The following is a 25,765-nucleotide window of genomic DNA, read 5'->3' as shown; positions in this document are numbered from 1 at the left end:
AAGGCTGCCCTCTCTCACCGACTCTTTTTGGACTCTACATTGACGAGATCACATCTTTCATAGATCGCATAGGTGGTGAGGGCTCATCACTAGGGGATCTCCTCATACAGATACTGTTATATGCTGATGATACAGTCCTCATATCCTCTTCAGCGGAGGGACTACAGAGAGATCTGGAGGCCTTAGAGGTGTTTTGCCGAGAGAGAGATCCGACAGTCAACCTTGGGAAAACTAGGGTTATGATCTTCAACACCTCACGAGCAATGACTAACCGACTCATTTTTACCTATCGTGGTGAACCAGTGGAGATGATGTAGTCATACACATATTTGGGAGCAGTCTTCACAGGACCCATCTTCACGATGAAACATGCAGCCCAGGCATGACTCACACAAGGGCGTAGTGCTATGGCTAGACTAGAGTGGCAGTGTTTCCAGGCTCACTTCGAGGATCCACCAACGAAGGGCTGGATTTTCGACACACTAGTGCAACTGACTGTCATGTATGCAACACCTTTTTGGGGATGCGATCTTCGGAGGACAGATTGGAGGAGCTTCGAGCGGCTACAGGTGGCGATGGGATCCAGGATGATCCGATGTAAGCCCTCAGTTCCACATGAGATAGTACAGGTAGAGTTCGCCATGACACCTCTCCAGGTTGATGCCATCTTTTAGATAGTGACTTTCATCCACAGGGTGTGGGATTTACCCCATTGGAGACTCCCGAGATTGGCCCTAGAGTCATCTAGATGACTCGCAGAGAGCGGGGCAGACAAATGGTATGCACGCATATCTACATGGCTTGCCATGCACGGTATCCAGATGGATAGGCTTCCCCCCTTTCAGTACAGCATGGATGCATCTCCTGAGTTGATCCCGCAAGATGAGATCAACCGTATTATACGGTTAGACCTCCTCTAGCTTCACACATCCTGGACTTGGGGGGAGGACTAGGAACTCCCCACCAAGACACAGTTCTATTGCGACCACTTCCTGCGAGTATTAGAGGAGGGATTCATTATCGGACCCCAATATCTTGAGGATAGAGGAGTATCTCATGCACTGAGGATTGCCATTGGTTAGATGTAGGTTTCATCCCATCAGCTGAGGATTGAGGTAGGGAGAGCAGCAGATCTGCACGCTATGTACGCTGGGGGCGGTTGAGACAGAGGAGCAAAGGAATGCCCAACCTACTATGAGATTCGAGGACGCTACCACTGTCTCTACCTAGAGGGAAATGGCTTCGGTCCTTTGTCACGACTGATTTATTTCCATGACCAGGTTTGTATCGGACTCTATCTGATGGAGATGTGGCGACACAGGGAGGCACTTCTACGAGAGATCAGAAGCAGCAGGGGTTAGTCAGACCACTACAGGACATAGAGGGTGACCAGGCACAGCGGCACGTCACAGACTTCTATACATTTGAGTCAGCCCCCGAACACAATGGAGTGGAGGAAGAGGAGCTAGCTGATATGAGAGCAGTTTGGATGAGCAGCCGGCACAGTACTACCGAGAGAGGGACGTAGAGGCCACATGTGCGACAGAGAGCCCCCAGAGTACACTCTGTTGAGGTCCGACCTATCATAGCTTAGACATAGCCTAGAGAGTCCAAAGAGCGAGGAGACCACGTCCCCTGCCACAGCTTGAGACAGCTTGACAGACGCAGATACGAGATATTTTCGCAGCCCACCAGAGAGCCATCACTGTACCAAGCTTCGGTTTCGTCCCAGCGCCTCGATAGATTGATTGATATGATATGATATGATTATGATTATGATTATGATTATGTTTATGATTATGATTCTGTTAGCATAGATTAGTACCTAGCACGGGTCCTAGCGTAGCCTTTGCTTCAGCCCATTGAGGCTTGTATGAGTTTGCTTTTTTGTGCGCTTTGTCCCATAGGCCTGCAAGGTCTCCCGTGGACGTTAATATATCTTTCTTTCTTTCTTTCTTTCTAGACCATTGTAGATAATCGGATTATTCATCCTGCCAATATCAGGACACACCTGTATGCAAAAACTCAGAAAATACCTGCCTTATCTAGATGAATGCTAGGCAATAGGATTTAGTCATTGTTGTACTCAAAGTCTCCGGTACTCCCACCAAGAGTCACATGTGGGTCACATCATGGTCACCTCAGCAACATGCCAAGTTGTTAGACCTTGGTCATACCTAGTTGCATCGTGTTCACATATGTTCACATCCTGGTCACTCTGGAACAAACATGGACATGACTTGACATGACTTGGACATGACTTGACATGGATATGACTTGACATGACTTGGACATGACTTGACATGGACATGACTTGGACATGACTTGATAGTACATGACTTATAGGGGACCTGGACATGACTTGGGTATGACGGAAGCAATACATGACTGAAGAGTGCCAAACCTCAACCTTGACCCACCATGGTCAAAGTTGATCAGAGGGAAGTAGAGGGACGTACTGGCGCAATGGTACATGGGATACACCTGTTGGTGCACATGGGAAGCAGTCCAGCAGAGTGCATAAGCGCACAGGCGGTACTCGTTGGTGCACAGGGGAAGCAGTCCAACAGTTAAGAGGTATAGGTGGTGCACCAACCCTCGCAACCAACTAGTGTCAGGAGCGCATGGAATAGACAGGAGAACACATGGAGCACATGATTCATTGACCGAGAACAGGCTAGAGTGTTGCGGAAGCCATCAAGGGCGCAGTGGCCCACAAATGGTGGAATGGCTAAGGATGGCTAAGGATGCAAGAAGACATCCAATAGGAAGAAGGAAAGGAGATTGGCAGCCGGGGGGGAGCAGAGGAGGAGAAGGTGAAGAGGGGGAAAGGGGAAAGGGGGGGGGGGGGACATTCTGGCAAGGGCGGGAGGCGTGAGTGAGTGAGTGAGAGGCTAGAGTCAAGAGCTCACCTCATGTGTATCTTCTCCGGGTGTATTAGTCATCTTGCTTTCTAATGAATTATGCTACTCCCCATTTGCTCGCTACTCTAAAATCTCTTTCCGTTGTGTTCTCCTCCCCTCCTCTCCCTTCACCTAGTACAACGGACCTGTGTCATGTGGTTGAAGTTCTTTTCTATTCATGTCGAGGGTTGGCTTTTATGATGATGTTCCGCTTTGGTCTTCTTCTTGCTCACATCACTTCAGCACTTGTACCGCTTGCACATATTGATACCATCTACCGCTTGCACATAGTTGACACCATCGACTAGCACTCGCCTACGTACCATCAGTTACACTTATGGCATGTCTTACTCGCTTCTCGCACCAGTGGCCCCAGGCCTCCGTTAATACTTCCGGAAGTGTTAGGACCCCCCCCCCCCTCAGACAGTTTATGGCGATTATGGTGGGACACTGCTAGTGATGAGTAGCACAAGTGAAGTGGTGATCCAGGGTCCTAGAGAGAGGTCTTATGCCGAGTAGTTCTGAAACATTTGAAGGAGCTAGCGAGAGAACTAGGAGGTACTTGAGGAGAGTGGAGAAAAGACTTCTGGCAGACCAAACGCGATACAAGAAGCATTACGTGCGACGTAAGTTTGCGAAGTCCTCAACTCGAGCACAAAGTGAGCCCATTGGAGCAGTAGCCAGAGCAAGTAACTTCATCGACACTCTCATTGACTTGGATCAACAGGAACCTTGGTGGTCAGATCTGGACTCGGGAGAGGAAGTGCAAAGTGGAGAACAGGTGAAAGAAGAGGTTACGAAGGACGAGGGCTCCTCAGGGACTCATCAAGGTCAAGGCAGCCCCTCTCCTCCTCTTGTAATGATGTCTTCATCAACCACCTCTTCTGCCGGAGTGGTGACTCCATCTGGTCGTGCGTCATCTAGACAAGCTGCTACCTCATCTATTATGCATAGCTCCGGGCTTCTAGCTTATCCACATCTATCCCATTAGGGGGTACTTTTACTCTGGCCATACCTTTACCTGCCATGATGGTTTCATCTCCCTTTCCATCCACACCTATATTGCCTTTTCTACCACCACCCCCCCTTCCCTGCTACCTACTTATTCATGACTTCAACTCCGTCCCTCTCTTTCCAAATGCTCTCGCATCCTCTTTAACCCCCACATCTTCTATGTTCGCACCCTTTCCCTCTGCAACACCGAGACCCTCCACGTATGCAGGACCATTTGTGTACACTTCCTCAATGGCTACATCAGTAGTGACTTTCCCATTGTGGTCTTCCACAGGAGCTGTTGTCGGTGTAGTCTCCTCCTCTGAAGCACCCACACTCATTACCGCTCCATCAGGACTCCCTCCAACTCTTGCATCTGCTTCAGCCTCTCGGGTGGGGATGGCCGTTCTCAACCCTGTAGACAGAGCTAGACTTTTGGGTGGGGATGGCTGTTCTCAGTCCTGCAGACAGAGCTAGACTTCTCAAGCTACTGAACAAGGTCCACGTGAAGACTCAAAAGTTCAAAGGCCACCTCCATGAGGATGCGGAAGCTCATGTGAGGAAATTCCTCACAGCATGTAGAGCTAAGAATTCATGGACATGATGCCTCCGAGTGTAGGTATCTTAAGGGGTTGAGGAAGCTTCTACCAGAGTATCCAATTGGAGAACCACTAGTGGCTACAATTATTAAAGCTGCACCGACTACTTCAGGGCCAGTACCCCTAGCTTCAGCCCCTGTGAAGGCACCTGAACCACCCACCCATCCTATCATTCTACCTCCACTACTTCCTAATCCTCCTTTGCTCCAAGCTCCTACTCCTAGTGAATTTGGGGCTCCATACTTCTATCCTCCGCCCTACTATGCACAATATCAGGCAGAGGTACTAACTTTGGTAGGCCCATCATGTGCTATAGATGTGGCGAGTACGGCCATTACCAAGATGATTGTACACAACCATTCGGGGACCCTCTTGTACACAGTGCAACACAAATGACCACTACACCAGAGATTGTCCCAATGGTAGAAGGGAATCAACATCGCAAGTCAACATGGTTGATGTAGTAGTGGCGGGGGAGGGTGACAAACCCCATTTGATTGGTGCAGTGTTGGGAGCTGTGACTAGGTGACAAACGAAGGGTGGCAGTAGTAAGGATGACTCAAGATCAATATCGGAGGCCTCATCACCAACTAATACTAGCTCAGTCACTAGAGGAGCATCCCCACCTCCTTCCTTCAAGGTGGACAGTGGGCACAGGAATGCATCACCCTTGTCCTCTCCTGTAACTGGATTAGAAAGAACCCGAAGGGCCCCACACCCATCAAGACCTATCAATAGCTCTAAAACTACCTCAACTCCAAGTGAGCAATCTATGCCTTCAAGGTACTAGGAGGTGGTCAGGAGTGTCACCAAAGATCTTCAATCTAGTTCTGAAGATGAAGGCGTCACACCTCAGTTCCCTTCTCGCAAGTCCAGAATAGTGAGGTTTGCAACGGAAGTGACAACTTTAGGGCAAAAACGTGAGGAGTCACAGGCAGGCCTATCCACTTTCCACTCAGGAAGCACAATGAAGCAAGAGAAGGAAAAAGGGGTGAAGCCCAGTAGTGCCCAAGAAAAGGGGAACAAAAGGTTACTGCTACTATCCAACCTTATTCTTTGATGGATGACTTGATGGATTTTAGGCCCAATATCACCTTACGACAACTCTGTCAATTGTCTCCACATATCAAGCATCACACTATTGCATTCTTGAATCGCATGCCAGGAGGGCGCCAAAGGGGATCTGTTCAGGGCGGGCCCACACTAGAGACGGTAACAGTTCAAGATGGAGTAACACTAGACAATTGCTCAGCCTATGCTGCCCTCACATGTGAACAAAGTCCCAAGCTCGCAGTGGAGATCAATGGGGTGGAGCTGAAAGATGTTTTCTTGGATGGTGGGGCAGCAGTGAACATCATGCCGAGAGGTACTCTTCAACAACTGGGTTTGAAATTGACAACTGACGTACATTTTCAAGTGCGCATGGCGGATCAACGCAAGGTGAAGCCTATGGGGGCTGTCAAAGGTGTTCACATGAAGATTGGGGGAGTTACATTTCTGTCCAATTTTATCGTACTTAATATGACAGAGGGTGAGCAGAGTTATCCTCTTCTTCTCGGTAGACCATGGTTACGCTCAGCAAAGGCCATTCAAGATTGGTCAAGTGATGAAGTTCGACTGCCTTTGGGATCCACATCCTTAGAAATAGACATGGTTACTGGAAGGGCTTGTCACCGACCTGTGGAACTTGGGGAAGAGGATTTTGAAGAAGAAGGGGGGGAAGAGGAGCGATGGGCACTTGGGGATTCTGGCCTATGTGGAGGACTCACCCTTCCAAGGTGAAACCTATGTAACAGCAGCACGAGATGATGGTGAGAGCTTGACGTACTTGTTGGAACATGCTGGACTAGATGAGGAAGAAGCTGTCATCTTGGATTGGATGGGGGCCCTGGGATCCTTAGCCATCAACATGGTGGAGTTGTGTCCAGAAGAGGATCCTGAAGCCCATCTTGGTACTTCACGGAATGCGCAAGAGGTGAGCCAGGAAGCCTCTCCACCACCTGGTTTGGCTGATCTCAAGGTTTGGGTGCGAGAGCAAGATCAGTTAAAGACTACCTTCGTCACCCAATGGGGAACTTATGCTTACCGGATGATGCCTTTTGGTCTATCCAATGCACCTGCCACGTTTCAACGTCTTGTCACCAAACTCTTCCAAGAGAACATCGGAAAGTTTCTTGAGGTATTCTTGGATGACTTCTCTGTGTTCAATGGTAAGAATGCTTCTCACCTTGAACCTGCTATTCAGACTGATCACATGAGTAAGTTGAGGTGGGTTTTTGATAAGTGTAGAGAAGCTAGGTTGTGCTTGATTCTGGACAAATGTTTCTTCCTCGCCTTGCTAGGGGTTCTCCTTGGCCAGATCGTCTCGGCTGAGGGAATGACCACGGACCCAGCAAAGGTGGAAGTGATATTGACCTTGCCTATTCCTCGCACACCCAGAGAAGTCAAGTCTTTTTTATAGAAGATTCATCAGGTTCTATGCCGACATAGTGGTGGCGTTGACGGAACTCCTTCGGCAGGAGCAGTCCTTCAACTAGTCGGCACCTCAACAACTGGCGTTTGACAACCTCAAGGATCGTCTAGTAAAGGCACCCATCTTGCGGCAACCTCAATGGGATGTCATTTTTCATGTGCATGTAGATGCAAGTGGGCTGGCGATTGGGGCGATATTGGCCCAACCAGATGAAGAGCACAAACTCGACCTACCTGTGTACTTCGCAAGCAGACAACTCAACGGAGCAGAAAGAAACTATAGCACCACTGAACGCGAGGGCTTGGGCATGGTCTATGCCATGGTGGATTCTTCTATTTCAAGAGTTTGACTTTGACATTCTAGTGAGAGCAGGCCAATTGCATCAACCAGCGGACCACTTGTCAAGGATCTCTTCAGGTGAAGCAGCCATAGGAGTTGATGATGACCTTCCAGATGCGGGCCTCTCCGTGTCGGTGCCACAGTACCAAAAGATGACTGCCTGTTTGCTGTGGACTGCTTTCCCCCAGGGTATGCAAACATTGTACACTTGTTGTCTACAGGTGAGTTCCCCAAAGGGTTAACTCCAGCACAAAAGCGGAGGTAGATTGTTCAGGCTGCTCCTTTCAAACTGATCGCGGGTCAGCTGCACAAGTTGGGGAAGGACCACATTTTAAGGAGGTGCGTGCTCCCTCATGAAACACAAGCCATCCTTCAGGAGGCTCACTTAGGAATGGGGGGAGGTCATATGGCACCAGAGGCCACTGCTAGAAAGATAATGCGCTCTGGGTTGTGGTGGCCAAAGCTATTCCAAGACTGCTATGCTTATGTGCGCTGCTGCGACTCATGTCAAAGAGGGGGGCCGAAGCCTACCCGACGGGAGTACCTTCCCCTTCAGCCATCCAGCCCTGTACTAGCCTTCTATAGATGGGGATTGGATTTTGTTGGACCCATCTCTCCTGCAACTCGAAGAGGGAACAAGTATGCTATGATTGCTACTGATTATGGCACTAAATGGGTGGAGGCTAAGGCCGCGAAGACCTGCACTGCTCAAGTTGTGGCCTCATTCTTGTATGATCAAATCATTTCTAGGTTTGGATGTCCTGTGGAATTGATGAGTGACAGAGGTACCCACTTTCTCAATGATGTCATTACTGACCTCATCACCCAACTGCAAATTGTTCACAAGACCTCTAGTTCATACTACCGTCGAGCCAATGGTTTGGCCGAGAGCTCCAATCGGACCATGTCTCATATTGTGACTCGGTTATGCCTTCATTCCTTGGCAGATTGGGATATTCTACTACCAGCCGCTCTTTTTGCTTACAGAACAGCATACAAGGCTAGCACTGGATATTCACCATTCCAGCTAGTTTACGGCTTGGAGGCGGTTATGCCCTATGAGTTCCACATGAAGACCACTAGGGTCATGGCAGAGATGGATGATAACTTGGAGGCATGCACACTTGAGAGATTATGGGATCTTGAAGCCTTGGATGAACATTGTCGTGAAGCAATCCTTGCTCAGGAAGTCTGGCAAAGAAGGCAGAAAGCATGGCATGACAGAAATCTCAGGAAGAGGGAATTCCAAGTTGGCAGCTTGGTCTTGTTATATTCCAGTAAGTTCCTGAAGCATAAACCCAAATTTGTCAGTGGCTGGACAGGGCCCTTCTTTATCACAAGGATTATTCCTAGTGGAGGGGTTTATTTGGCCACCTTGGAGGGCAAGAAGTTACCAGCACCCGTAAATGGCTCACAGGTAACGAAGTATCATCCACATTGACTCTCTCTCTTTGGATAAGGATTTCCATTCCTATTAGTTGAATTTTTATTTATTCCAAAAAAAAAAACAATGTATTCCCTTTCCTAACCCTGTCAAGGTTCTACTCTCTGCCCAGTTGCGCTCTTTGGTGGGAGATCAATAAAAACTGAGTTTCTTCTTCTCTGGCAAGACGGAAACAGCCCTTGCCTTCTCTGGCACACACTTCTCCTTAATCCCTCTTCACCCCTGTCACTCAGGTTGAACCTCTGTTCACCCATGTTCACCTCCAGGTCACCCCTGTTCACTCCTAGGTCACCCTTGTTCACTCCTAGGTCACCTCCCCATGTTCACCTCTCTGTCACCCATGTTCACCTCTAGGTCACCCTTGTTCACTCCTATGTCACCTCCCCATGTTCACCCCTCTGTCACCCATGTTCACCTCTAGGTCACCCTTGTTCACTCCTAGGTCACCCCTGTTCACTCCTATGTCACCTCCCCATGTTCACCTCTCTGTCACCCATGTTCACCTCTCTGTTACCCATGTTCACCTCCAGGTCACCCCTGTTCACTCCTAGGTCACCCCTGTTCACTCCTATGTCACCTCCCCATGTTCACCTCTCTGTCACCCATGTTCACCTCTAGGTCACCCTTGTTCACCCCTATGTCACCTCCCCATGTTCACCTCTCTGCCACCCATGTTCACCTCTAGGTCACCCCTGTTCACTCCGAGGTCACCCTTGTTCACTCCTATGTCACCTCCCGATGTTCACCTCTCTGTCACCCATGTTCACCTCCAGGTCACCCCTGTTCACTCCTAGGTCACCCGTGCTCACTCCTATGTCGCCTCCCCATGTTCACCTCTCTGTCACCCATGTTCACCTCTAGGTCACCCCGTCCTCTTTGTCACCCATGTTCACCTCTAGGTCACCCCTGTTCACTCCTAGGTCACCCATGTTCACTCCTATGTCACCTCCCCATGTTCACCTCTCTGTCACCCATGTTCACCTCCAAGTCACCCCTGTTCACTCCTAGGTCACCCCTGTTCACTCCTAGGTCACCCCTGTTCACTCCTATGTCACCTCCCCATGTTCACCTCTCTGTCACCCATGTTCACCTTTAGATCACCCCTGTTCACTCCTAGGTCACCTCTGTTCACTCCTATGTCACCTCCCCATGTTCACCTCTCTGTCACCCATGTTCACCTCTAGGTCACCCCTGTTCACTCCTAGGTCACTCCTGTTCACTCCTATGTCACCTCCCCATGTTCACCTCTAGGTCACCCATGTTCACCTCCAAGTCACCCTGTTCACTCCTAGGTCACCCCTGCTCACTCCTAGGTCACCCCTGTTCACTCCTATGTCACCTCCCCATGTTCACCTCTCTATCACCCATGTTCACCTCCAGGTCACCCCTGTTCACTCCTAGGTCACCCCTGTTCACTCCTATGTCACCTCCCCATGTTCACCTCTCTGTCACCCATGTTCACCTCTAGATCACCCCTGTTCACTCCTAGGTCACCTCCCCGTGTTCACCTCTCTGTCACCCATGTTCACCTCTCTGTCACCCATGTTCACCTCTAGGTCACCCCTGTTCACTCCTAGGTCACCCTTGTTCACTCCTATGTCACCTCCCCATGTTCACCTCTAGGTCACCCATGTTCACCTCCAAGTCACCCCTGTTCACTCCTAGGTCACCCCTGTTCACTCCTATGTCACCTCCCCATGTTCACCTCTCTGTCACCCATGTTCACCTCCAAGTCACCCCTGTTCACTCCTAGGTCACTCCTGTTCACTCCTATGTCACCTCCCCATGTTCACCTCTAGGTCACCCATGTTCACTCCAAGGTCACCCCTGTTCACTCCTATGTCATCTCCCCATGTTCACCTCTCTGTCACCCATGTTCATCTCTAGGTCACCCATGTTCACCTCCAGGTCACCCCTGTTCACTCCTAGTTCACCCTTGTTCATTCCTATGTCACCTTCCCAAGCTCACTCTCTGTCACCCATGTTCATCCCTATGTCACCCCTTGTTCATCCCATGTTCACCCTAGGTCACTCCTTGTCGCTTCTTTTTCACCCCTCAATCACCCATGTGCACACTAATGCCACCCCTTGTTCATCCTTGGTTCATCCCTCCTTCACCCTCATTCACCCCTATGTCACACTCGTCCACTGGCCTATACAGGAGGTATATAATTCAAATTCAAAATTTACCACCTTTTTCATTCAAATATTTCCTCTTGCCCACACCGCTTTTTCTCTCACCTCCCCCGAGTGCTATATTTGTGGACACCCTCTTCTTGGATCGCATCACTCCTAGCAGCACCCTCTAAGAGACAAATCGCTTCCAACAAGAAAGCATCCTGAGCTCCAAGTTGCTACCTAGACATCGACACACTGGCTCTAGTGGCAGCTCTCGAGGACCCAGAGCAAGAAGGGATGAAAGCAGCCTTCGAGGAATATGGCGAACTCATTGACATGGCTGACCGAATGACCTATTGGAACAGGTATCCATGGGCTAAAAGATCCCTTCATATGGCTCAACGCATTATAGATGATAACTTCATTCAGATGGGTGCCTCCCTCTTTAATACTACGGGTCAGGTTTGCAAGCTTCTATCATAGAAGCTTGGAACATGAGAAGCAGGTAGCCAGCATGCATAAAGAATGGGATACAACATTATAGGTGAAAGAAGTGGAGTGGGGAGCAACTCTACAGGCAAGGGAGGCTGCGCGGAAAACTCAACAGGACGAGTTTCAGCAGTGTCTTGCAGCGAAGGAGGTAGAGTGGACAGCCAGCAAGAAAGTTTTGGAGGACAATCATTCAGCCCAACAGGCTGAGATCCAGAGGGAGCTTGCAGCCCTACAGGACAGATACACCTCACTGGCAGAGGACAAGCATACAGTGGATCAACAGGTGGAGGTGGTGTGGAGTCAGATGAAGCAGATTCTCGAGGAGAAGGACCGTCTCCAAGTTTCACATTCCAAGTTGTAAGACGACTTCCATGGGCTGCAAGCTGAAAATGCAGCTCTCAAATCTTGATGTGATCATTACAGGTTTGGCTACCATAGATATAAATCCAAATACGAGGACATCCGCAACCTCATGGACACAGTTGAGGAAGAGGCAAAGACCACTCTCGGAACATCAACACACCCACCACACCCTCCCCCTCCCCCTCCCTGACCTTCATCCAGCAAGCAGTAGCTCCTGGATCTTTTAGTTGGGCATTTCTTTTTCCGAGCTCTGTACATTTGGATTCTGCAGTTCTCATGTAAATAAAGGAATTTTGGAGTTGTATGGCCATGAGCCAGTTTTATTTCAGTTTTACAGTTGTAAGGCCATGAGCCCTTTCTTTGTAGTTTTGGGGATGTCAGCCATAAGGTCACTTTCTTATTTGTAATTTATACTTAACTTTCTCTCACACAGACCCTCAGTCATTCACCTTGACGGTGAATGATAGTGGTGGGGGATCTGTTGTACTCAAAGTCTGCAGGACTCCCACCAAGAGTCACACTTGGGTCACATCATGGTCACCTCAGCAACATGCCAAGTTGTTAGACCTTGGTCATACCTAGTCGCATCGTGTTCACATATGTTCACATCTTGGTCACTCTGGAACAAACATGGACATGAATTGACATGACTTGGACATGACTTGGACATGACTTGACATGACTTGGACATGACTTGGACATGACTTGACATGACTCGGACATGACTTGACATGGATATGACTTGGACATGACTTGACATGGACATGACTTGGACATGACTTGACATGACTCGGACATGACTTGACATGGATATGACTTGGACATGACTTGACATGGACGAGACTTGACATGACTTGGACATGACTTGACAGTACATGACTTATAGGGGTTTCCTGGCTCTGACCACAAGTTACCTTTACAATTCCAAACAGTGCAGGTCAGGGTCTTGGTCCTCTAAGTCTCATAGACCTCGTATCCTAGGAAGGTATGTCACCATATTTTGATGAGTTTCGTGGCTTTTGTTTTGAGCCAGTAGTGAGCTCGTCTAATACCCAAATCTTTATGCCTTCCAATCTCTGAGTTTGTCTAAGACTATTTTATGTTTGCTTCCCTATTTCTCTAGAAAACTACCTGATGTGACCCTTTTGAAGAACCCCAAGGATGTCTAAATAAATCCACTCCACATTCTTTATCTTTTCTATGCGGCTATTTAACTTATCTTCTGTGTATCCCTTTGCATTATGCCATCCATCTGGTAGTCTCCCAATTCGGGGAGACAAAGCATTATAAGATGTGGCTTTATGTTTTGCGATTTCCTCATGATGCACCACTTTGTTAAAATTTGTTATCCATTTTTGCTGTCATCTTTTCTCCACTGACTTCATCTGAGTTTGATCATGTATTGAACAGTAGAAACACGCTGTGATGCAGGAGGAGATGTATAATATTGCTGTGTTACCTCTTCAGCAACTGCTTGCTTGCCCAAAGTGCTTTGTGTTTCTTGTAATTTCCTCTCCATAGTTTTTTCCATATGTTACCATACGCATATGTCATATGAGTATGGAAGTATGATTGGAGTATGGTTTAGCCCCTAGGGTTGAAACATACATGACCCTAATTTTACTGAAAAACATTTAGAAAGATATACATTGTGCACATTACATTGACATAGAGCTACAAAATTTCTCCAGAGACCAGAGTCATTTGGAATCTGGATTCTGATACATAGTGTCAATGATAGATCAATACTACACCAAACATCATGATCAACAGTAGTAGGTAGTAGAAACTTGGAAGTAGGTACTACACCAAAACATCAAAGGCAAAACATCATAGAAGAAAAGGCTGCCACAGCCCGGAAATAAAGATGAAAATTGAAATGCATCACGATTCACAACCGATGAGGCTCAAGCCTCAAGCTGCAGCCTGCATCGTCATCCTCATCCTCATTCTCTTGCTCATCCTCATCCTCATCATCATCTGCATCAGTGCCATCCTCCTCCTCCTCATCCTTCTCCTCCTTGAGACCATCCTTGAGGCCAACCACAGCCAAAGTTGGCCAATAGTGTATGGAGTATGGATTAGCAACGTACGGATTAGAATAGTGCTAAAAATGTGTTTTCCAAGGTTTTGGCCAGGCACAAAATCGATCCCCCCTCCCAAACAAAACAACCCCCCCCCACACACACACAACAAAAAAACCAAACCACACCCAATTTATTTTTAATTAAAACACACACACACACACACACACACACACTCGTATGGATGTCCGTACGTATGGCCGTACGGAAAAAACGTCCGTACGCGTATGGATGCAACTATGTTCCTCTCCATGGTTGCAAGCGGATAGCTTGAGTTCTCAGATCTCCTGTTGTAGATTGAATATCTACTCCTGGGGTCTCAAAGTACTCATCTGCTGGCCAGATCGTCATCTCTAATAAGTCTTCTCAAATGAGATTGGCGTGACAGCTGTTATAGGGAGTAGGACTGTCTGCTTGTGAGGGAGCAGTAGCAAAGGCCTATGAGATCAAGTGAGAAATCCATAATCAGATCAACAACTTATAGGGGAACTAGAGGTGTCTAGCACATCCCTATAGATCGAATGAACAACAAAATTGAACTTGGGAAATTAAGCACACACTGACTATGAAGATCTGTTGCTGCTGTCCTCTATTCCACTCAGTAGGACGAACCTTGGGCATCATAAGGTATCCTGGTGTGATGCTGCATCAAGGGTCCATTGCATGGGGTGAGAGCTTTGGGGTCTTACATGCAACCGAGTGTAAGTTTGGTGTTGTTGGAGAATGGGCTTGGCATCTCGCTTTTTGCAATGTCGGCTTAATATAGACTCTCCTTTGAAGTAGAAGCTATGTTTATCGGCTGTTGGGGTCCTTGTCTGGCTATGGGCTTCATAAGACTATGTGTATGTCTGGCAACCTTTGATACAATGAGGACAGTGCAGTGCAATGCTAGGTAATCCATGATTTGGATCATATCTAGAAAGCTTATCTAATTAGCAGTGGTATCTGCCTCAGATCTCATAGCACTTGGGCCATCTCGTTTGTACCTGATCCCTTGTCTCCACCTCATGGACATGATAAGTGCATGGTTTCCTTTACTTTGATGAGGTCCACGGCTCTTTGCTTAAGCTGGTCCGAATGAGTGCTCTGACATCCAAATCTTTGTGCCTCTTATGTGAGTCTGTCTGAGAGAGAGAGTGTATGAGAGACGCATGCACACATACACACATACACACATTTGTTTTATGTGTAATTCTTCAAGTGAATTCAATGCTTCATGTTGTCTGCAGGAAGCAGGTGTTCAGCTTGCAGAGGTGAAAATTCCTCTTCCTATTGAAGAAATAAAAATTCAAGCTATCAGCAAACCAGATAGCAGGAATGAGTATAATAATCAGGACTTCCAGAGCTCTGATCAGAAAAGAGAAAGGCCTGGAGTTTCAAACAGCTCCATACCACAAGTGCAGGAGAAGACAAGGCCAAAGGCAAAGCCAGAAGTGCTGAGTGAGCAGGTACATCGTACGCCACCTATAGAAGGCATTATACGACGGTAGAAGGAAAAGTTGATTTTTTTGCAAGTGCAAGAGGGAATAATTTTCCCTTGAAGAAGCAAGAAACCAAATTGGTGGAGTACCCTGAAGTTCCTGCTAGGTTTAGTATGTTTAGAGGAATGTATTGGAGTTTCTAATGATGTTAGGAATCTGGGACAGATATCTGACCGAAAGAATAATGAGTGGAAGCATTTGAATGCAGCAGCTGCTGATCTAAATTTACTCACATGGCTTGAAGCTTGGGTTGCTTGACTGACAATCCTATTCTTGGAATGTAGTCTGCAGAAAATATCCGGAAAGCTCTAGCCTCTGTACAGGCTGCACGTGTGGTTGTCAATGCTGTAACTGCAGCTCCAAGAACATTCTATGAGTTTGAAGCCATGTGGAAAAGCTTTTCTGGGAATTCTTCTAGCCAAGCTGAGCTTTTAAAGGTTGTTGAGCAAACATAGAGTGTTAAGATTTTCAAAAAATTCATGTTTAGAATTTATTTTCAGGTCTTAAGCCTGAATGATATTTTGTTGAATTCTTTCACAGGTTATAAATCCATCTACCTTGCCTGGCCTTTTCAAAGACAATCTTAGTCCCAAGCTTCTGTCAGAGATTATACGAACCCTTGGATGCTTTTTCCCGTATGATCTTCTCACCCACATAGTTACAGATGTTTTCTTGCCTCTTCTCTGCTCAGAAATTTTTTGCATGGACATGTCCTGACAATAGTAACTTAAGGACTTTTAATTTTTAATTCTGTATGTTAGACTCAGACAGGGCTTATTTGTATAATTTTCAGAAAGAGTGCAAGTCTGGCGGTCGAAATTCTAGAAAACTTGACAAAGATCAGGCGTTTCAACATGACTATCATGTGCCTTACAAGTAAGGAGAAAGCTGGTATGCATGTGGCCACTGACAACAGTTCTTACTCTTGATTGTCCAGTTCACATTTACTGTATTCTATTCTGCTCAGTCCTCATTTTTTCAAGACCTTTTCTCAGAAAAATGGCCACTGACAAGAGTTCTTACTCTTGATTGTCCAGTTCACATTTATTCTATTCTATTTCTGCTCAGTCCTCATTTTTTCTCAGAAATGAATAATGCTTTTAAGGGGCCTGCTCTTGGAAATAAAGTTATGATGAGATGCTGTGAAGTCTGTTATATAGGACGATTGCTTCTGCATGTAGGAAACAATCTTGTTTGCTACAAAAAATTGTTTCCTTTGGAAAGAAACTGCAAAATGGAATGCTTGAGTTTTTGAAGGCATATCTTGCAAGGACTATTGAAGCATTTGTAATTTTCCTTGGGGAACGAACAAGGGGCATGCAACTTTATCATGATAAGGAGCTTGGAAAACTTCAATACACCTTGGAAAACTTCTCTTTTGAGGATTTGAGTCGAAATAAGCTCCATTATATACAACTTAAAACTTCGTTGGATCACTTCTTAAAAGTAAAAGCTTCCTTTCAAAGTCCTATCTAAATAAGGAACTCTTGATTTGTATTTTTACTTCTCCCTCACTTGACAAGATAGGCTTAAACTCAATTTTGAAGTCTCCTGAAGTAATGAATTCTCTCCCTCATTTTGTGAGAAGAATTTGGAAGCATCCAATAGTAGCTTGGAAGTATGTAAAAACTTTAGGACAAAAGGCTTTCAACTATGGAGAGATAGGTAAAAGGCTTTCAGAGCATTCAAAATCTTCTATCCTTAGAGAACCTTGTTGTTGTAAAAGTAAGAGATTCCAAAGCTTTATTGATGCTGATTTAGGACATGTAGTCACAGCTGATACCTCAATTTTGCTTTCTAGTAACTTAAGAGACCTTTTCATGAAAGGCACGAAATTTCGATTGTACTCTTTTAAAGAGTCTTGCCTTTTAAAAGCTATCGATAAGGGAATCTCAAAGTTTGTTTTGCAATTAGAAGAATGTTTAGGAGTTCAAAATATCTTATCAGAATGGAAAGGGAAGATTTTGAAGAAAGTTGCTTTTAAACTAGAAGAAGTCCCTTTGGTTAATGGCTCAAAGCAAAGTAACCATCTTTCTAAAGAAGATGAAACTCTTCTTCGAAAATTCCATAGAAATTTTGTCATTTCTTATATGGACAAATGTTCCAATAACTTTGTTTTTATTTGCAAAAAGTTTTACTTAGAATGTCTTTTGAGAGAAGTGAACTCGCTTGCCAAAACTTATGCCCCTGGCTTAGTTTCTCAAAAGGATTTGATCTCAAAACATCAGAGTTTTTGCAAGTCTTCTAGGTTTGTTTGCAATCCAAGTATACCTTTCCTTTGTGCTGCTTGGAAGTTTCACAAAACTCCCAAAAAGCCAAGATTTATTGCAGCTGCTTGTGAGACTACTTTGACGGATGTCTCTAAATGGCTAAGCTACTGCTTCAAAGCCATGTTGCCTAGTGTCCATGAACTTTGGAGGGACTTATTAAAAGAGGCAGATGTCCCCTCGCACTCAAGCTGGATTTTAAATGATTCTGTAGGAGTGATTCTTGTTGTAAAATTTTTTAATTCCTCTCGAAGCATTCAGGAAAAAGAGTCTCCTATTCTCGTTCAAACCTATGATTTTACGACGCTTTACACAAAGATTGAGGTGGAAGACCTGAAGTTTAGAATAAAAAAGCTAGTGGCTGAAGTTTTCAATCTGAGATTTGACAAAGATAGATGCAAAGTGCTAAAAGTTGAGAAAACAGCCTTATGCTTTGCCTTCTTGTGGCTAAAAAATAAAGATCATGACATAGGTTCTAAAAAGAAAAGATACACAAAGGTAGTAAGTGTGGAAGATGTTTGCTCTTGGATAGATTTTCTTTTAGATAATCTTTACATCACAATAGGTGATTCTTTGTTTCAACAAATTATAGGAATCCCTATGGGAAATAATTGTGCCGTCTTTTTAGCAAACTTTTATCTTTTCACTTATGAATTTGAGTTTATGGAACGTCTTATTTCTATCAATACCTGCCCTATCATTTTACATAAGCTTAGCCAAGTTAGGCGTTTTATAGATGATTTATTTATACCAGATGTTCCTAACTTTCAAGACTTTATGTACAAAGACACTAGTGCTTTTGGAGAAGGAATCTATCCTCGTGACTCTTGTGAAGTGAACTGTACTTCAAGAGGGGATTCTTGTGTTTTCTTAGATCTTAGAATTTCTCAATCTACCATAGGATTAGAGGTTGATATATATGATAAACGTGAACAACCTGAATATAGTGGTTTACACATTATAAAAATGCATCACATTGACTCAAACATTTCTGATTTGGCAAAATATGGAGTCATTTCTTCCCAATTCCATAGATTTTCTCGCCTTTGTACAACTAAGGAGTCTTTTATCACTCAATGTAGTAATTTGATCACTTTACTATTACACAAGAGGTATAATCCAAGGAAAATAATGAAAAAAGTATGCACAATCTTAAATATGAAGTCTTTTATCTATGGTGTATCGGCCTTAAGTATGTTTAGAATGATTGAACATAAGTTGAAAACAAAAAGCGGGGAGCTGAATAGCCCGTTTTTCTTTTAGTTTCAAAAGAGAGTTTGTTTGAGTATGCTTGTGCTTTCTAAGTTAGAAATGTATTTTTGACTCCTCGAAGTCACCCCCAATAATCCAAGACTCTACAATGCAAGACCAAGAAAGCAGCTCCTTTCATAAAAGGACACGGGTTCCTCTTGAATTGGGGACATAGAGGTTTAAGAAACCAACCTTACGCCCACCAATCAAAAGAATCATCCATTGAGCTCTAGAGGGAACTATGATCCCATGTTTAATCACCAAGGGAAGCATCGAAGAAGAAACATAAACCCCTTGGTGCCCAAGGCGAGTGACCAAAAAGTATGGCCTAAGAGAAGCTTACGCGACTTGGCACAATCCCGACATCTAGTTTGTGTTCCTGAATCATAAGAATATCAATGGGGCCCCCATCAAGACCTGGTTACGAATCAGCTGCCTACGGTGGCAGTGAGGTACACCTCTGAGGCCTTGAACGTTGCAATTGACAATCCTCATCGGTGAGAGGAAGAGGCCAGATGAAAAACCTTACCCGACCTGGTACGGCGGAGACATCCCTAACCTGGGAAAATTTCCTCCTATCAAGAGGAGGGAAGTCAACTTGGGAAAGCACTCCCACACCTACATAAGGGGAATCTCTATCCCAGGTGATCTGAACAACGTGCTCCCCAAAGGTAGAGGGAATAAACTACTCCTCTAGCTCAAACTCTGCCATGTCTGCCAGAACTGCAAAAGAATTCGTAAGTCATGTGTCTGACGTAGGTGTGCTGAGGATCCCTGCAAAAGGTGGAGTAGGAGCAATAATCCCCTTTCCTCTATCAAGAGGTGAAGAAAGAAGAGCAGAAGAGAAAGGGGAGCACTGATGAAGCTCAGCATGGCGCTGATGAAGCTCGGCCATATAGTAGCATTAGCATGTAGTATGGCACGGGTTTCGGCAATAAATTGCTCCATAGATGGAAGCTCCTTCACATGAATATCTGAGGGGACAGGATAACCTAGTAACTAGGATAGGAATATCTTCTGCGTGTAGGGCAGGGTTCGTGGCGCCATCAGTAGATCGTGAAGTAATTCCATCAGAGGTGGTGCGGTGAGGCGCCACACTCGTAGAACTTTTGGGCCTTTCGGGCAAAATCTCTAGCAAAATGCCTAGGGGTCTTGCAAATCCTACACTGATCCTGTCTCCCAGCGATCTCGACTCTCTGCCTGAAGAATGAGCCATCTAGACGTTGGAGCATGATGTCGTCATCCGTGATGTTAGGGTTAGAGACAACGATCCTAACACGTGGTACACCGCCCGACCTGATTGCCTCTGTTACGGACGAAGGCATCCCAGGGAAGGGGGGGATTTCGGTGATCATACCAAAAGCGGTTTCAATGGAAGATAAGAGTCGATGGTACACCTGAGGGAGGCCGGGGAATTTGAGGAAGAGTGAACTCGTCCGGCCATCCTCCTCCACAGAGTCAAAACCCAATGAGAAGGACGTCCAGAAAGTCCTCGTGGAGCTTAGTGCTAAAGGACTGGCCTGAAGCACTGTACATGCTGCATCCGGGGAATAAAAAACAACCTGAAAAAAACCTCGACCAAGCAGACAAACATTTGTGAGGTGCTTTGCGAGGTCTCCAGGTAAAGCAGTGAGCATTTAGTCCCTGACCTGTAACTTGGAAGGGTGGGACCCATGGATGCAAGGAAAGAGTGATGTTGAGCTCTCGTGCTTTGTATCTTTTCTGAGCTGTTGCAACTCATCCTTTGAGAATGTGATGGTTTTCGTAGACGGTGGAAGTGGGCGAGGATTGGCTGAAGGCAGAGCCATTGTCAATCGATGTGGGAAGGCCGACTCGAACACTATTGAGCTCCGTCCAATGCTAGGAGAGAGAGTGAAGGCAGAGGGTGAGAAAGAAAGAAAGAAAGGTGTATTAACATCTTCAGGAGACCTCGCAGATCTATGCGACAAGGTATAAAATATATGTAGCCCATACAAACCATTGTGGGCTGAAGCAAAGGGCTCACTAAGGCCCTTGTTGAGTACTAAGTGCTAAAAATGCAAAAAGATAGTACAAAATAATAGGAAAAGAGCAATCAAGTATTGCTAAGAACCAGAGCTCCAAGTACATGTGCAGGTTCTATATAACCGGGCTCCCTGATGGCCCTCTGATGTGATGCAAAGAGCTCACGTATATGTGTTTGCCAGGCTGTCTCCCGTGGTGGCGGGGGGCGCACTCTCTTGGATCTCTGTATCCGATGGGCTACATTGAGAGTAATGCCTTGTCTTTGGCGGTCCCCTCTGAGGAGGGCTGAGATAGGCTAGATCTCAATCGTGCGTGCTCTGGTCACCCCACGTGCCGTGTGTGGTCTTCACGTCACTCGTCTAGACACATCTTGGGGTGACGGGTCTCACTACTGATCCATATTGCTCGTCTCCTCGAGCTCCCCCCCCTCGATCTCATCTGGTGCTGGCTCGGATGTGTAAAAATCAGTGACGCGTGTCTGCGCTCGGTGTTCTGAGGCATCAACTATAGCTGATCTCTGGCTTGCCGCACAAGGGAATCAAGTAGAGCCCAATGCAAACCTGTTCAGGGAAATGTATCAGCTGTGTGAGTGGTCTGAAGCCGAGCCCCTCTTAAAAGAGACAGTGGTATCGCCCTCGGATCTCATAGTAGGCCGGACAAACACATAGAAAATGCTCCTCTGTCTAGACCTCCCCCATCCTGCATAGTCTACAGACCCGCTGCTCTCTAGGTATGCCGGCCGCTCTCCCTGCCTCAATCCGCAACTGGTAGGACGAGACTCCTATCCGTCCGATAGCAATCCACAAGGCATGTGAGACTCTCCTATCCTCGAGGTACTAGGGCTTGATGATGAGACCATGCTCTGATATCCTCAGAAAGTGGTCATGATAGAACTGGGTGGGGAACTCCTGATCCCCCCCCAAGCCCGAGATGTGTGGAGCTGGAGAAGGTATAACCGAATGATACGGTGGAATGAGCTTGGGTGCGCATCCATGCTATAGTGAAAGGGGGGGAGCCTATCCATCTGGATACCGTGGCTATCAAACCATGTGGACACCTGCGCATACCATATTGTATGAAAGCCTCTCTCTGCCAGTCGTCGGAATGACTCTAGTGCTAGTCTCGATAATCTCCATTGAGGTAGGGCCCAAACTCATGGAGAAAAGTCACGGTCTGGAAGAGGGCGTCCACCTGGAGAGGTGTCATGGCGAACTCTACCTGTATGATCTGATTGGGAACTGAAGGCTTACTCTGAATCATTCTAGATCCCATGATCACTTGTAGCCTCTCAAATCCCTTCCAGTCAGTAGAAGAAAAGTCACTACCCCAAAAAGGTGCTGCATACATGGTAGTTGGTCTCACGAGAGTGTCAAAAAGCCATCCCTTCGTCAGTGGATCGTGAAAATGCGCCTAGAAACATTGTCTCTCTAATCAGGCGAGGGCACCCTTCCCTCGTGTGGGTCGTGCTTTTGTGGCATGGGTCATTGTGAAGACTGGTCCTGTGAATACTTCCCCTAGGTACGGGTAGGAGTGTACTATCTTCACTGGCTCCCCTCGGTAAGTGAAACTACGTTGATGTCGATGTCGATGAAGCACTGCTTGGAATGTGTTGAAGATCATAACCTTGGTTTTCCCAAGGTTGACTGTTAGGTCCCTCTCTCTGTAGAACATCTCCAAGGCCTCAAGTGTTTATGCAATCCCTTGGTTGAGGGCAAAATGAGGACTATGTCATCTGCATATAGTAGTATCTGTACCATCAAATCAGCCAATAAGGAGCCCTCCTCCTAGGCGATCCACAAAGGATGTGATGAGGGAGGCAGGGGAAGGGGGCGGGGGTAGGGGCTGAGGGGGCGGGGGTAGGGGCTGATGGAGGCGGGGGTAGGGCTGAAGGAAGCGGGGTAAGGGGCGGGGGTAGGGAGGCGGCGGGGAGGGGGCTGAGGGAGGCGGGAGAGGGGAGGTAGAGAGGGGGCTGAGGGGAGGGAGGAGAGAGGGGTAGGGAAGGGAGGCATGGAGGGGTTGAGAGAGGGCAGCAAGGGGTAGGCAGGGAGCAGCTGCAGCTAACATTTCTGCAAAAGGCTTCTTATGTTAGAGTAATCTAAAATAGAAGCAAGGATTCATAAGACAAAAAAGGAAGGGCTTTTCAAACAATATGCCAAAGTCATTGAGCATTCAAAAAGATAGCATGATACTGCAAGCACAAGGACAATGAGCAACCTAAAGCACTGTTAGGGGGGTTGCAAGAAATCTTGAAAGCCAAACAAAACGCTTAGGATTCGGATTGGGTAGAGATCAGCTCCGGGAAAAATGAAACGTTCAAATATTAGCAAGACATTACTATGCCTTGGAACTTGAATACCATGCCACTGTGTAGGAGCTTGCTAGAGTTATTGAAAATTTGGAGAGTCAGTGATACGCTCCTCAACTAATCTCAAATTTTTTCTCGTCGATTCACGGGTACTATTCACAGGCGCTGGCATCCGATTTTCCTACCAGCCACTCTCATGGATTACAGACACATAAAGATACGTAATTACATTCCTTCATGCCTATCCACAAGCCCACAATTCCCTAGACGGTTCCCTCCTGGCACATGTCATCATTTTAGACCTTTAGCTTGGTACACCATTTACCCCTCTCTTGGGGCACAATTAAAACATTTGCCCCTTGGCATTCTTACACATTTAGGTGCACCTAGGCCTGAGCACTCAAAACCACCTAGTCGATGCCAATACACCCTCACCTAGGACCTTGGCAGTTACTTTCCTTGACCATTTAATTTACGCACATAAAATATTACAAAAGTCGGTCATCTAAGAGAAAATGCCCACCGATCTTTCCGAGGTCATCCTATCTCGGCTAGAGCATAACATTCCTTCCCTCTTCAAGCATTAGCGTCCTCGATGATGAAATCTAGGAATACTCTCCGTAACTGGTATACGGATTCACAGGTAGCTTCTGATAGAGGTAGACCATGCCATGCAATTTAACACCGTGGGTATCTTCCTATTGCGCACTTGCATTGTTCCTCGGTTTAGGATTGGTTTGCGTTTTGCATTACCCTCTATCTCCTGAAACAAAACAACACCTTCGATTAGTGAGTCACCTGTATGCAAAAATTTCTTTAAACGAGAAACATGAAACACTGGGTGCACCTTACACCCCTGCGGTAATTCTAATTTATAGGCTACCTTGCCTATTCTTTTTAGAATTAACCATGGCCCACAATATCGAGGTGATAACTTAGCACACTCTCCTGCAGTCAAAGACTTGAAGTGCGAAGGAACTCTGAGAAAAAATTTTTCTCCTTCCTTAAATTCTCTAGTGGATCGGTTTTCATCCGCATACGTCTTAGCTCTATCCATAGCTTGGCGAATGTTAGCTCTCGCAAGTGCTAGCATCTCCCGCATCTGAACCACAAAGTTTGCGGCACTAGGCACTTTTTGAGGTATTCCAACTATAGTTGGGTTCGTTGGCCTATAATTATAATTCAGTTCAAACGGACTGAACCCTGCAGAGGAATGTTTTCTATCATTGTAGGCAAACTCTAACAATGGCAACCACTTGTCCTATATATGTTGCCTCAATGACACATATGCTCTAAGCATATCCTCTAAAATTTGGTTCATTCTTTCTGTCTGACCATCCGTTTCTGGATGATCCCCACTACTCATTCCCAACTCATTCTTTAGTGTCTCAAATACCGCAGTCTAAAAATGACTGGTAAATTTGACATCTCTGTCTGACACTATGGATTTTTTTTTTTTTTCATGAAAAAGACTTCTATTAAGTAAGAACAAAAACCCGCGAGAGCAAGCTCAAAGCGGAATACATCATGAAATCATGAGGATAATAAAAAACCCCTCAGAGTGAGGTGGAAAGAAACCAAGGCTGAGGCTGAAAGTGCCATCTCAACCCTGTAGTAGATTCAGAGAAAAAAGGAGAATCCTTCCATTCCCTGAAGAAAGAAGCCCTCCTAGCTGAGGCTGCACGGGAGTCCCCCTGCATACCCGTCCATACGGCCATCAGAGTGTGTACGATGTCTGTCCAGATACTAGCCAATGTGTGCGAGGGATGAACCTGAGTACCCTCCATAGCCTCTGTGCATCTGGCTCTCCAGATATGCCAGGCTGCTATGCTCGCTATAATCTCCCAAGAAGTATCCACAGAGGCATGTACAGCTGTAAAAGGACGGTGTGGAACCACATCCAACGAGCAGAACTCAACCCGATGACGTCGAACCGAAATGGCCCGAGAGGAGTCAAGTCCCTCATAGAAAACCTGAGGTCCTGTAAGAGAAAGCCAAGCCACCGAGCCCCAAGTCATAAAGAGTGGGGAATGGGCAAAGTGACTGAAGATCCTGGCTATCCCCATCCAAATCAATCTCGCCTGTCTGCAATCCCATAAGCAATGCTGAATAGACTCCGAAGCAGAAAGGCAACGAGGGCAAGTAGGGTCGGCTCTGAATTTGGACCTCCAAAGGTTCACTGCAATCCCTCCATGAATAGAAAGCCAAAAGAAGATAGTGATCTTTCTATTCCTGTGGGATTTCCAGAGCCTCCTCCAGAAGTACCTCTGCTGATCCGCAGTAATACCAAAAGTCTCCCAATGAGGAACTCTGGAGGGTCTCCAGCCTTTACTATTGAGCTGAAATCTCCTGGCATTACTGACCGTGTAACGAAAGAAGGGGATGGTCTTCTCTCGATGCCCCGCGTCAATCCACTCCCACTCTCCGGGGTCCCACTGTAAATACCTGATGGGAACTCCTCCATAGAGCCAAAGTCTCCAAGACCCGGTGGAGAGTAACTGGGGGTCAGGGTCTAAGAACCACTCTGAATCTGATCCCTGCATCAAAAGGCCTACGACCCTGATAGGCTGAAAAGCAGACTCAAGCAAGATATCATCTGTAGATCTGAGCAATCTGCCACCATCCTGGACACTGAAAACCAAAGCATCC

General features: G+C 46.4%; 1 protein-coding gene across 2 annotated transcripts in view; it reads left to right on the top strand.

The window, feature by feature from the left end:
* The window catches only part of LOC147901974 (uncharacterized), a 152,170-nt gene that overhangs the window by 83,873 nt on the left and 42,532 nt on the right, over positions 1–25,765 (top strand). The window contains exons 9-12 of one of the 2 annotated variants that reach the window (XM_087375122.1): positions 15,038–15,256; positions 15,574–15,726; positions 15,830–15,924; positions 16,083–16,165. In XM_087375122.1, the coding sequence (XP_087231248.1) occupies positions 15,038–15,256; positions 15,574–15,726; positions 15,830–15,924; positions 16,083–16,165 (550 nt within the window). Of the gene's footprint in view, positions 1–15,037; positions 15,257–15,573; positions 15,727–15,829; positions 15,925–16,082; positions 16,181–25,765 lie in introns of both variants that reach the window. The other variant, XM_087375121.1, reaches the window with a different exon arrangement.

The sequence above is a fragment of the Dipteris shenzhenensis genome, chromosome 5 (assembly GCF_047967505.1).
Source record: "Dipteris shenzhenensis isolate YYH24624 ecotype China chromosome 5, Dip_SZ_1.0, whole genome shotgun sequence".
Classification (NCBI taxonomy): Eukaryota; Viridiplantae; Streptophyta; class Polypodiopsida; order Gleicheniales; family Dipteridaceae; genus Dipteris; species Dipteris shenzhenensis.
This window is presented reverse-complemented; position numbering and strand designations above follow the sequence as displayed.